Source organism: Andrena cerasifolii, chromosome 1 (assembly GCF_050908995.1).
Source record: "Andrena cerasifolii isolate SP2316 chromosome 1, iyAndCera1_principal, whole genome shotgun sequence".
Classification (NCBI taxonomy): Eukaryota; Metazoa; Arthropoda; class Insecta; order Hymenoptera; family Andrenidae; genus Andrena; species Andrena cerasifolii.
The window spans coordinates 21,272,035-21,285,326 of NC_135118.1; the positions used below are offsets into that span (position 1 = coordinate 21,272,035).

A 13,292-nucleotide genomic window follows, 5' to 3' on the forward strand; every position below is an offset into this window, starting at 1 on the left:
ATAAAATTTTTTGATATTGCGCCTCATTTTCGAGAAAATCGACTTTGAAATTCTTGACGATGCGTCCAGTCGCGTATAAGGAAACCTACCCTAATGAAATTTACGAGCGATTTGGGCGTAAGTGGAATTCGCCCGTAGTGATCGGAAAATGTGTCCGCGTTTTCTATTGGTCGACGTCATTGCTCTCCTAAACCGGAAATAAGATCTACCAATTGGATTTCACAACATTGAGCAAAAAGTGGGATCAGCAGCAAACTTCATTTAATACTGAGGCGTGTGATCTTTGAACTAAGGAATGCCGTAATCTTTTAAAATGTGCCCGCCGATTTGTGACTTCCGCTATAGGACAAAATGGTGGACACATTGCCGATTCGGCTGTGGCAATACATTCTCATTATGCCATAGGCATGTATAGACGCAACATAGCTGAGGGGTTGGCAAGGTTCGCGGTAAGGGGAGCGATACGAGTAAATCGGGTAATGCAGTGGTTATACATGCCGAATGCATCTGAAGCTAACCGACGTGCCTGTATCTGAACTTCTGCCTTTTCCCCTCCAAGCCTACCTTCCCTTCGCCGATAGCCCCAGCTTCTGTTCCGTCTATATATGCCTATCAATTATGCCTACCAATGTCTACAGAAGAAGCAGAAGGCAGTTTTGACCCTGCAGAATGCACTGTTGATGATGAAGGTAGAAAAGTTGACTTAAGTTATAAGAGAAAAGCTGTAACGTTTACCAGTGTACACAACCAGTTTTCTTCGTCTAGATTCAAAAACCTTTTTTACAATTCTTGGTTTAAAAGCGAAGTGAATTCCTAGTGAATTTCAAAATCCTGTAGATTTCTGTTACTTCAAGAATGAAATGCTTATACCCAAATGTATTTGTGGGGAGGCGGCTTTTAAATTCAGTTTAAATAGATTTTAATTATTATTTATAAAATAATTGCAAAGTATGTACATTTTCTTGCCACTAAAATATATTCCGACAATTACAATAAAACTTTAAACGATGTTATCTTTACGCATTATTTAATGAATTTTAAAAAGCCATTCTTACAATTAGTCATATAAATTTAAAATATATACCATAAAATACTATTGTTATAATTAAAAATATATATTTCTTTACATTTTTTATACATATACATATATTGGTCAGTATTTTATTAAGTCTTATTGAACATTAATGAATATTAAAGCTCTCGGCCTGTTTTTATAAAGCCCGTACCAAATATTTTATTATACAAAAAATAATACAGACAATTGATACATATCATTGTATACAAAATCAATAATAATCCCTAGCACTTATCGGGTAGCTAGTATTTCATAAAGTATAAATCATCATCTGGGATTCTGTGAAAATTTTGTATTTAATGATACATGAAGTTTCGATTGTTTCGCATCCGCTGGACGAACGGGAGACTGAAAATCTAACGACACTCTCTTGGAGCTGTTATTTAGCACAATCGGGGATAAGCCCGATGGCTCCCCATAGTAGTGTAGCTTTTCAAGCCGTTTTTGTATCGCCGCGGACCTTGCTGTCGTTGAACTCCTCCCTGAAAGTTCTTGAACCGTACAATTGCCAATTTGTTTATCTGAGTGAAAACTATCGTTAGACGGAATCTTATTTGGCGTGTATTGGTCTGACATTCTCGTCGTAGACTTCTTTTGTGCTTCCTCAGAAATTTCTGCCCCGCACATAGCCACGTACGCGGCAATGTCCTTAAAAACATTTATGATTATTACATTATGATAGTCATCGTTTAAATTTTGCGCACACTATATGTAAACGTACTGTGATTAAACGTTTCAAATCGTTGAATGGCTGTTGAAGATGATTCTGACGAGGATTTTGCGTGAAAGCACTTCTCTCTGTGCAATATGACATTTGTATACTCCACGTCGTAGCTCGTCGCCATTCTAAATTGCTACAAGCAACCGAAGATCCCACGGTCAAAATTTCTGCATACCCATGGGAAGATATTCCTTGCCAAAATAGCACCGACAAATACGAAGACTGAGAATTTGTATTGGGATATGCCAAATACACGGCTTGAAAATTCTTCATACCCTATTCAAGGCAGAATAGACACCAATTATTTGTAGCCTTAAAATGATTACTATAGAATGCACGATTTTTAGAAGGTTCCTCGCTAGTTGCGAGATTCACTTGATCAGAAACTGAGTCAAAGAGTAGATAAAATGAATATCTAGCGTGCTACTTACGTATGGTTCATTCGCAATAGAGACGACAATTCCTACTGTATCAAATTCTCCATATGGTGGAGTAAAAGTAGGTTTGTTTACATCACATATCGGTGTAAATGATCTTCGCGGATAAATTATGTTAGAATTATTGATTTGATTAAATACTGCGCTTCGGCCTGCAGTTAATCGCAGTTCACTACCTCTGTTAAAACAGAAAATTTTGTATACAACGATATTTAGTTAATTAATAGTTAACCCTCGGTTGTCACACTGGGTCAAATTGACCCGGATTTCGACTTTGCGATCAAATATCTTTGAGGCATCATTGAGAATTATACTACTGGCGCCATATAGTAATATTTTCATGTATCCTTTACAAGTAGAGATACTTCCCGACTGTGTGGAAGCGTCAGTGTGTGTTTGAAAGCCGTCGAAATTTGAGGTAGGGTCAAATTGACCCATGTGTGACAACGGCGTCGTTTGTACTCCAAATCGGATACTGTCATTTTTGTGCCTGAAAGCAATCAGAAAAGTAAAAATAGAAGTATTTTCATACGAATTGTTCTTTCTTTTACTGAAGCGACAATCAGAACACATTTGTTATTGTATTACGGGACACAAATGCAGTGTCCCACATGCTTGCGCTCGATGTGCGACCGGCACCGCACTTATTTATGTAATGACTGTGGCGGTCTACAATAGACTTGTTTTTAATTTAACATACTTTGTTACTGTTAAAATTAAATTTTATATTCTTGGAATAATAATAAATGTTTTTTTCCTGCACAAATGCATGAGTTTTTCAACCCAAATGATGCCACCACTCAGTATGCAAAATAAATACCTTTTCTGAAAGCTCCGATATAGGACTATTTTCCGATATAGGACTGATTAAAAATTGGCTGGGTTAAATTGAGCCAGTCTGACAACTACGTTTGAAAATGGAGGTGTGACAACCGAGGGTTAAAAGCGATGAACAAAGACATAAAATGAATACCTTCTACATGAGGGCGTAAGATTACAAATTGATATGTAATTTCCTTCTTTGAAAATATCCGTAATTTCTTCGCTAGGAGACCAATTTGAAAGAATGGCACTTGTACTTTCATCGATTACTCGAATTTTTAAAAGGGGCGTGACTTGCCGAGGCGTTGGTAAACTTGCCTGTAATCGAGATTCTAATTTTTGCCTAATCTGTTCTCTTTTCATACGACATTTGTTTATTAATCGCTCCTGTTCTTGTATCGAATGAAATTCCTAAAACAATGTAACGTACTATTTTTAGAAGATATGAATCAGAAAATATGAATAAATTTAATTCATACCTCATTAGACAACTTTTCACGATCTTCATTCCACTCCATTGCTGCTAAATCGATGCTATCTGGCTTCGTATTGCCTTTTCTCCCTTCTTCGGAGAAATACTCCTCGGATTTCGCATAGAATGCTTCTTTTCTCGATCGACATTCTTTCTTATAAGCGATGTCAGCTTTCTCTTCGCACCTCGCATTACGAACGACTGAAATCGTGAAATGCGAAGGTAACTGGGAACAACATTCAATTACATAGAAAGTAGTAGAGACAGCTATCTTACTAGACTCCCCAGCTAAAGTTTTCTCGTGATACAAAACTGGATAGACTCGTGCAATCAACACTTTAATTTTCCCAATTAAACCGCCATTCAAACAAATGTCCCTTAATTTTATACACATCGGCCTTACAGGTACTACATATCCTAATTTTGTATCCCACCTTGCTCTTCTCGTAGAATTTGTGTGTATTCTTAAACATACATTCTCCGGAACCTATGATTAAATAATTTCTGGTATACTAATCATTATTACAAATTAAAATATTTTTTGGAAATTATATTTACTTCCAATGGTGAACATCCTTGATCACAATTTAACAATTCAGACCCATATGTCATTAGTTTCGTTCCCTCCTTTAATTTACCGGACATTATATTTTTAATCATTGCCTGATCAATAGAGGCCTGTACGCTATACCATCCATCCGTTAATATTAGTCGGTTTGATGGCATTTTCAATTGGTTTGGACTTTTGCTTGTAATAGCAGAATCATCACACTATAAAAAGAAGCATGGATGATAAGTATCCTTAATTATAAGAGGAAAGGCCGTCGCCCATTATGCCGAAGCGAAGCGCGGCGACCAAAGCGAAATGTCCGTCGCCGCTCTTCTGTTATATGGGTTATATTCGCTTCGCCGCGCTTCGGTTTAGTGGACAACGACCTTAATATTCCTGTCGATAGTACAATAAAGAAATACCTCAATAATAGATGATACACATAAAACCATTCTCTTAGACGCAACATCATCTTTCTCCAAAATTTTTCTTAATGCTGGTCTCTCGGATCTATCAATTTCCCGATCGTAACGATATTTCAATTCCCTCATTATCCTATCAGGAGTCAATGCTCTACGAAGGAATCCTTGTGTGTAAGTAATATAAAATGTATACTCTTTGTTGGTGTGCTCATATTACTGATACAATCGAAATTTCTACCTCGATAAAATTTCAGATCCAAATTTTATTCTATCCAGTGAAGCTAACTTCCACACAATCCATTTGTAATGATTTTCCACCCACCCAGCAGGAAGCAAATCGGGATCCACTCCTGGACTCGCTAGAAAGGACCGTTTAATTTCTGATGTTCCTACATAGCCATTTTCATCCAGAATCAGACATGCTCCATCTTCGAATTTTATACCCTCAATATTATTTTGTACAATGTCCTGTCTAAACATATTACAGTGAATTAATTATATAAACGATCTAGTACACGCATATATTACGCGCTGTGAAGAAAACATTACTTTAAACTGTTCTTACCCATAGAAATCTGCACATCGAAATTTATACGTTACAGCATTATTAGCAGTTACATCCAAAATTTCAGGTGGTAAGTTTCGCTGGATAAGCTGATAAAGAAAAAATCAATGCGTATACTTTGATCAATTTGAAATGCAGTATAATTTTTCTTCGACCGTTACCTCTTTATATGTACATGGAACAGGCACATTCCCTTTACTGATTTCCTTCCAAGATACACGATTATTACGATTGCTCTTTCGACGAAGATATAGTTTACTGATTGTTGGCTTTGGTTTAGACTTCTTTTTCAAACTAATTAGTTTTTCCTGAAAATACGACAGTCATGTGAATCAGGATAAAAACCTTTGAGATCTGTATAGAACGCGTAACTCACTTGTTCCAAAGCAGCTTCTAAACGCTTCTCTAATATATTAGCAGATTCAATAATAAAATCCATCATTAACTCAGTATCACTAAATTCATTGGTGACCAAAGTATCATATTTCTCTTCTGCATCCAAACGCTCTGGCTCTTTTGCTAAACTTTTATGTTTCTCTCCTGTAGACTGATCTGACCTTCCATAATTACCATTCAATCCTTTTAAATCATGTTTACGGGCAGATTTGTCTTCTGTAGTTTGTAAAGCATTTATACTTTTCTTTCGACCACCCACGCTTTTTCGTTTTCTAGGAATAAAGTGCCCTCCTATTACAGGACTGGATGGTACATTTGCAACATCATTGCTTTCTTTGCTCTGTATGGGAGAAATCCAGTGGTCGACAATACCTGAATTATTTTCATCGGCTAACAGTGCAACTGTACTTGCTACAATTTCATTTGAAATTAAGGAATTATCTATATCATTATTCTGTTTGCTCCTTTCAGTTCTATGAATACTATCAATCGGTTTATCCGCAGTATTATTCGCAATTGAAACCTCGGTTGTCATCGAAGACACTGTTTGATTTTCATTGCGTTCATTATTTTTTAAATCGTTGCGGGTATTTCTTTGAGTTTCAAACTCGTTACTAAATCGCAATTTCTTAAAGTGATTAGATGTTACTTGTTTCTTTAATGGTACGTCGTCGTCTAAATCCATGATTTTACGTTTTTGCACAGTCTTAGTTAACGCAGGACTGCTTCCGAAATTTACTGATTCTTCGCAGAGTAATGATTTTGCTTTCAATAAAACCTCCTTTGTACCAGAACTAACGCCTTGACTGCTCGCAGCTTGGAACAGAATGTTTTCTACTTGCATTGCAGGTTTAACAATCTGCTTATCAGTTACATCCATTTCATTCAATTTATCTGCGTCCTCAACATCATTTGCAAATAACTGCTTTGCTTGTGATAAAGCCTTTTCGGACACATTAATTGAATTACCACCAGCAGTTGTAAAACCAATCGAAGAGATTACATTCTTCGTATTCTCTACCCTTCCTGCAGAGAGCAATACTTCTGGCAGTGCTTCATTTGTAACTGCAAGGTGTCTATCTGCGTCCTCAAAATCATTTGCAAATAACACCTTCGCTTTTGGCAAAGCCTTTTCGGACACATTAATTGAATTACCACCAGCAGTTATAAAACCAATTGAAGGCATTACATTCTTCGTATTCTGTACCCTTCCTTCAGAGAGCGATATTTCTGGCAGTGCATCATTTCTAACTGCAAGGTGTCGACCACCTATACTTTGAAATTCATTATCTACTATATCTATACTGGATTCATTAGTTTCTTTTTTCATATCATCTTTGAATCGTTGATTTGCCTTTGACAAAGCTGCGCTGGAGATATTAATCAAATTACCGCCAGCAGTTTTGAAGCCTGCCAAAGGCATTGAACTCTTTATATATTCTGTAGTTCTTTCAGAAAGCGATACTTCCACTTGTGGCAATATTGGATTTGTAACTGCAAGGTGTTGACTGCCTATAGTTTGAAATTCATTATCTATGATATTCATATTGGACTCATTAGTTTCTTTTCGCATGTCATCTTCGAATCGTTGCTTTGCCTTCGACAAAGCTGCGTTGGAGATATTAATCGAACTACCACCAGCAGTTTTGAAACCTGCTAAAGGCATTACTTCTGCTTCCAGCAAAGCATCATTTCTAACCGTAAGGTGTTTACCACTTACAGTTTGAAATTCATTATTTATTATATTCATACTGGATTCGTTAGAGCCTTTTCTCGTGTCACTGATAAATCCTCGTTGTGTCTTCGGCAAGGATCTCCTAGAAATGCTATTTGGTCTGCTATTAGCCATCGTAAATGTAATTGAAGAAATGGCATTTTCTGCAGTTTCTTCAGAAAGTAAGATATTGTCTTTTAACGATACTTTATTTGTTACAGTAACGTGCCGATCTTTCGTTGCTCCACATCCGACAGCCGGTATCTGCGCGCCGGACTTATTACTCCGTGATTGCGTCTCGAGCGTTTCTTCATGACCCTCAATTTCTTTTAATTCTTCTGTGAAAAGTAATTTTGCTTTCGATACAGCTGCTTCAGACACATTAATTGACCTACCACTGGCGGTAGTAAAACTAAATGAACTTCCGTCATTCCTTCCTTTGACATTCATGTCTGTTGGAGGTTTGTGGTCCATATGAACATTCTTACTAATTAAATCTGCCTTTCTAGAACATCGGTGATTGTGAATGCTGTTTATTCTACTGCTTCCATTTGTGATTTCGAAACTTTTCTCATAATTAATCGTGGTATAAGTATTCCATTATTTGCCTATGATTAAAATAGTCTTTAACGCCGATACAATTTTCCCACACTCGTGTTATGAAAAGACGCCATCTGACGAGATTTAAAGAAAGTAGAGATGGGCAAAATTTTTATTTAAATACAAATTTCGAATAAGGAACAAAAGTTAAAACAATTATTCATCATTTGTCGAATAAAGTTAATCTTTTTATTCGTCGAACGTTTCAATGTCAGCGTCGAATAAATTTTTCAACTTTAACTTTAACTTTATTCGTCAAATAAATTCTTTTCAAATAAAATAAATTAACTTCATTCGTCGCAAAATTTAAACTTAAAAGTAACTTTTATTCGATCCATTATTTAAATGATATTTTATTTAGTTAAATGCCCAACTCTAACAGAGAGTAAAGTAATGTTTCATTTCAATAAAATGGCTTTTAGAATGATTTAAAAGAAATACCTATTCCCAGATAGCACACGTCGTCTATAAGTCGTCTTTAAGACGTCTTTCAGACTTTCAAGGCGTCTTAAAGACGGCTTATACGTGTGCTATCTGGGAATTATACATACAACAAATTTTAAAATGTGATATTCTAATCTATAATTAACGAACAAAATCGTTCGAAATATTAATGCAAGTAACCATGGTATTATTGAACACGATCTTTTAATAAAACTAATTTTTATCTTATGGCGCAGAAACAGTTACGCAGCGTAACTTACGCTATGATGGGATAAATTCTTCCGAAACTAGGTATATAATCATATTTTCGCCCGCGACCAGAATTTCTCAGTTGACGCCCGTCATTAATTACCCGTCATCGTAGATGTAGCTTATCTGCAGTACCGGCCAAACATGCGCTTAACCCTTGCACGTTTTTTGCTCATGCTACATGTGATTTACGCGCGAGACTAAGTTTTACGTTCGCCGCTTAATTAAAATGAAATTTCAAACGTACACAGGCATTACGTGGTCGGATTTAGAGTTGACGGGCCTGATCGAGGATGAACTCTCCCTCGTTCGTTTTGAGAGGTTCAAAAAGCATCTCGGCTTGCATCCTTTCCACTTGACGAATCTAAATGCCGCGTTGAATGAGATTTTAAGTTCGAATTTAAATTCGTACGACAAGGAGTACGTATCTATTTTACTTTAATCCCAGCGAACAATCGAACATCCAAGATTTTCTTTACGACACTGTTCGGAGTAGATTCTTTAAAGAAACCGTAGTTATTTCTTGGTTATGTTTACATAGCTGCGGTACGTAAAATAATAATGTTCCGTATTTTATTTCTCGATTTATGTTACAGGTTGAAGGGATTTCTATTGGCTTACAAGAATCCGAAATTACTAACGCCGTTGGGAGAAATATTGTACGACACGTGTTTCATTCATGTCGATATCGAAGCAGATTTTTATATATTCAGACCTGAAGTGGGATGTTCGCTGAAGGGTAAAATATTTCGTTCTTACGCAATTAAACAGTTTGGAATTTAGTGGTGTTAACTGAGAAAGGTTTACAGGTACTGTAAATAAAAAGGGACTAGACCACATTGGACTTCTCGTGCATAAAGCATTTAACGTATCGATTCCAAAACAGGATGACGACGAAGACTGGCCAGGCGATGATCTTGCAATTGGCCAAGATGTACGTTTCGTTGTAACTTGCCTCGACATCACTAGTGGGTTGCCATACATTCGGGGCGCCTTAAATGCAAAGTGAGCATTTCCTTCTGCGTGTGTTTAGCGTTTAAATTATCTTAATGCCACTCGTATATTATAATTATTTCTCTGTGCTTTCAGCGAGTATTCACAAGCCAAATTAAGGAGACAGGAGCAAAACAAAACGTCGTCGTTTGATAATAAACCTGTTAAGCAACAATCGTTCTTTCCTACGGATTCTGAACATAGTTCCAATGAAGACGAACCGCAAGCACTAAAAGAAACTCCTAAACAAAAGAGGTCCAAGAAAAAGTATGAACCAGAAGAAGTGATCGAGCATCATGAAACGAAGAAAGAAGGGAAGAAACGTACTAAGAAGGCCAAAGAAGTTAAAGAATCTAAGCCTAAACTGATTACAACGGAAAGTGAACAGGAGCGATACGCAAACAATGTTTCCACGAATGGCAAGTTCCAGAATAATCTGGAAGAAGCTGTTACTCCAAAGAAACGTGCCAGAAAGAAGTCCATAGATCATAGCTCTCAAAGTAGCGTGGATGAATATGATAATGAAAAATATTCTCAGAAGAAAGCATTGAAAGCATTGTCCCATATGGGATCCAGACATGAAAAGAGTGACGTTCAGGTGAAATACTGTCCATCAAATAGTGACTCGGATTCGAGAAAAGGGTCGAACAAATTACCCATTTTGGAATCCAATGACAACATTAGCAATATTAAGTTCGAACAGTCTATGGCAAATAGCGATTTAGAGCAGTCTGAAAGTAAAATCAAATCAAAGAAAAAATCTACGAAAAGAAAGCACTTAGATGATGATACTTCTGCAGACGATTTCACTGCAGATAAGTATATAAAAAATGCGAATAAAAAGAGTAGAAGGAAATCGAAAATGGTAGATACAGAGACCGAAGAAGTTAGTATTAAGACGGAGAACTTAAATGACCTGTATATTGATGAAGTAAATATTGTAGCAGAGTCTCCAAGCAAGAAGAAGCAAAAAATACATAATTCGTTGAAACTAGAAACTTCTGAAAGTGAAGTAGACAAACAACGTACCGAGAAGGCTTCGACGAAAAGACGTTCAAAGGAATCGAGTATATCGGAGTGTGAATTCACGATTGGAAGCATAAAGGTTAAAACAGAGCGTTTTAGTGGCTCCGAAAACACTCAAGACGAGGACCACGAAAAAACGAACAAATTAACCCAGATAAAGTGGAATTCAAAGGCACCTGCGAATAGTTCTAATTGCGACGTGGAGAAAGAGAGCGAAGACAATACAGTTAAAAAGAAACGGAAGAAACATTCAAAGAAGTCCCTTATCGACACTAGCGAAATTAAAATAGAACCTGAATTTGAGGTCATAGTCAAAAAGGAAAAATCTGATAATGCAACTGAAAACATTAGTCCGAAAAGTCCACCAAAAACTACTTCACCTAAGAAAAAACGTAAAGTTGAATTGGGCGAAGATATCACTAATGAAACAGATCAAGAAAATGTCGCACATTTAAAGAAGAACAAAGTAACAGATAAAAATACAAAAACGCACGATGTAAATATAAAAACTGAGAAATCTATAACGAATCACGCATTGGATGAGGATATGAGCGATGCAAACAAACGACACAACGGAAAAGAGAAGAACCGCAGCAAAAGTGTATCAAAGAAACATTTAAATAAATCTAGAGAATTCCTATCCGATACTGATTTCAGCGATGTGGAAATTAAATATGAGACGTCTGTTAATAGTTAGAATATGTATAAACATTTAAATGTATATTTTGTAATGACACGATTCGTGGTCAACATACTTTCCTTTAAAAAAAAGAAATTATTTCGCGTATCGTGTAAGGAACATAAAAAGTATAACTACAAGATATGTTCCGAATGAATATTACTATAAGATATGTGCGATAAATTTATCGGTACGTATGCGTACTAGTGTGTATACTAGGGTGACTCGTATTTTCTTCGGGGTACCCACTAAAATAGTTCCAAATAATAAAAAAAATCTGTGTAAAGTTTGAGCCTGATCGGATAACTGGGAAAGGTGCCCCTGGGCCCTTAAACATTTAAATATTTATTTAACAGCTCACAAAGCCGATTTTCTATAATGTCCTGAAAGTTATTGATTAAATAAAAAAAATTGTCAAACAAAAGTTGTAGATCCGGCCAAGGAGCATCTTTTATGTTTTATTACTTTTTCTCGTGCGACAAACGGTTGTCGAAAAAAATTCGGAGAAAATTTTTTTTTCTCAAATTTTGAAAGTTTATGGTTCTCGAACACTATTTATTTATGAAGGCGAACAAACAAAATGGAATTTTTATTTTCGAGGAATATTTTTTAAACATTGGAGCATATACCGAAATATGCCAAAAAGATAAAAAAAATCCATATTTTCAGTGTTTGATATGTCATGAATGTTTCCTGAAAATTTGGGACCGAAGTTCGCAAAAATATCGAAGATATAGACATCGTGATTTCGAGAAAAACATATTTGAATACCTCACTTCTGATGCCTATAAAATAAAAATCCCATTTTTTTGTTCGCCTTCATAAATAAATAGTGTTTGAAAAGCATTTAAACTTCCAAAATTTGATAGAAAAAAGTTTTTTTTTAGTTTTTCGGATTTTTTTCGAAAACCGTTTGTCGCATGAGAAAAAGTAATAGAACTCCATAAAAGATGCTCCATATCTGGATCTTATGTTTGACATATTTTTTTTATTTAATCAATAACTTAAAAGATATTATATGAAATCGACTTGGTGAGCTGTTAAATAATGATTTAAATGAAAAGGGCCCAGGGGCACCTTTTCCCGTTATCCGATCTGGCTGAAACTGTACAGTGAATTTTTTTTTATTATTTGGAACTATTCTGGAGGGTGCCCCGAAGAAAATCTTGAAAAAAAATTTTACCAAGAGAACACACGAACATTAAATTTTATTTCAATACGCTTGGATTGACTCTGTACATATTTGACATAAGCTCTCACTGAACTATGATAATTAATTAAATCTTTCGACCCCTTCACGAAATATTGTATTTCGTGGTTGTTATGTTTGTACTTACATCAGAGCGAATTTCGCCTCTGTTCACTGCGATTACGATGCAATAAGACATTATATTCAAATAAATATATCATTATTTTCACACAGTGTATATTTAACAAATCAAAGTACAAATATAATTTTTAAAGGCTATGATAATAAAGGAATTTTACGAGGTATTATTCTTTTGTATTCTAAGTATATATTAATTTTAATATAAATGAGGTATTTTCTTCGTATTCTATTATTTTAAAACATTCCCCATTTAAAATCGTTTTTACAAACGACTTTCTAACAAATTTCGTGGAACAGCAAGATATGCTGAAGTTTAACATCCATTGTTTATCCACTCACGTCAAAAGATCTCTTTTTTTTATGTAAAAGCAATAGTTTGTTTATTTCGAAAGATTTACAATGAAAAATTGTATATAAAAACAATTACAGCTTTCGGGACTTTTTTTACACTTAATGGTGTGATCAGATTTGCTCCCTACGTAGTAACATTTATTTTAAAGTACCATTTATATTATATTATATGATAATATATATTTATTTACATATACACGCTTTATGTACATTATTCTTATGTAACACACGTAAATTATTTGTTTAACTTTTCGATTCACTTAGCCGCACAGCGAAATGATTTCCTCGATTCTTTTAGTTTCAACAGAAAGTACAATATTCTTTTACAAAATCGAAATGTAAAAATATGCTGTGGGACATACGATTCCGTCAAAGAAACTCCGTCTAAAGTTTTGTAAATATATAAATACGAAGCAAGATTCACTTGATACAAGAAGATAATAGTA

At 35.4% G+C, this 13,292-nt stretch overlaps 2 protein-coding genes across 2 annotated transcripts; one reads left to right on the plus strand and one right to left on the minus strand.

Moving 5' to 3' along the window:
- Nucleotides 1–1,087: 1,087 nt before the first annotated feature.
- On the minus strand, nucleotides 1,088–7,798 carry LOC143369629 (uncharacterized). Its single transcript, XM_076813812.1, has 12 exons — nucleotides 5,441–7,798; nucleotides 5,226–5,372; nucleotides 5,065–5,153; nucleotides 4,738–4,971; nucleotides 4,500–4,650; nucleotides 4,086–4,298; nucleotides 3,804–4,014; nucleotides 3,535–3,728; nucleotides 3,207–3,466; nucleotides 2,228–2,411; nucleotides 1,797–2,072; nucleotides 1,088–1,723 (listed from the first exon to the last, which is right to left on the minus strand). Exons 1-12 carry the CDS (start codon nucleotides 7,646–7,648, stop codon nucleotides 1,343–1,345), a joined length of 4,548 nt encoding a protein of 1,515 aa, XP_076669927.1. The 5' UTR covers nucleotides 7,649–7,798; the 3' UTR covers nucleotides 1,088–1,342.
- A 780-nt stretch (nucleotides 7,799–8,578) lies between these two features.
- On the plus strand, nucleotides 8,579–11,261 carry Polr1f (RNA polymerase I subunit F). The gene is made up of 4 exons (XM_076813929.1): nucleotides 8,579–8,887; nucleotides 9,064–9,206; nucleotides 9,277–9,472; nucleotides 9,557–11,261. The coding sequence occupies exons 1-4, from the start codon at nucleotides 8,697–8,699 to the stop codon at nucleotides 11,181–11,183; spliced, it is 2,157 nt and encodes a 718-aa protein (XP_076670044.1). The 5' UTR covers nucleotides 8,579–8,696; the 3' UTR covers nucleotides 11,184–11,261.
- The last annotated feature ends 2,031 nt before the right edge of the window (nucleotides 11,262–13,292 follow it).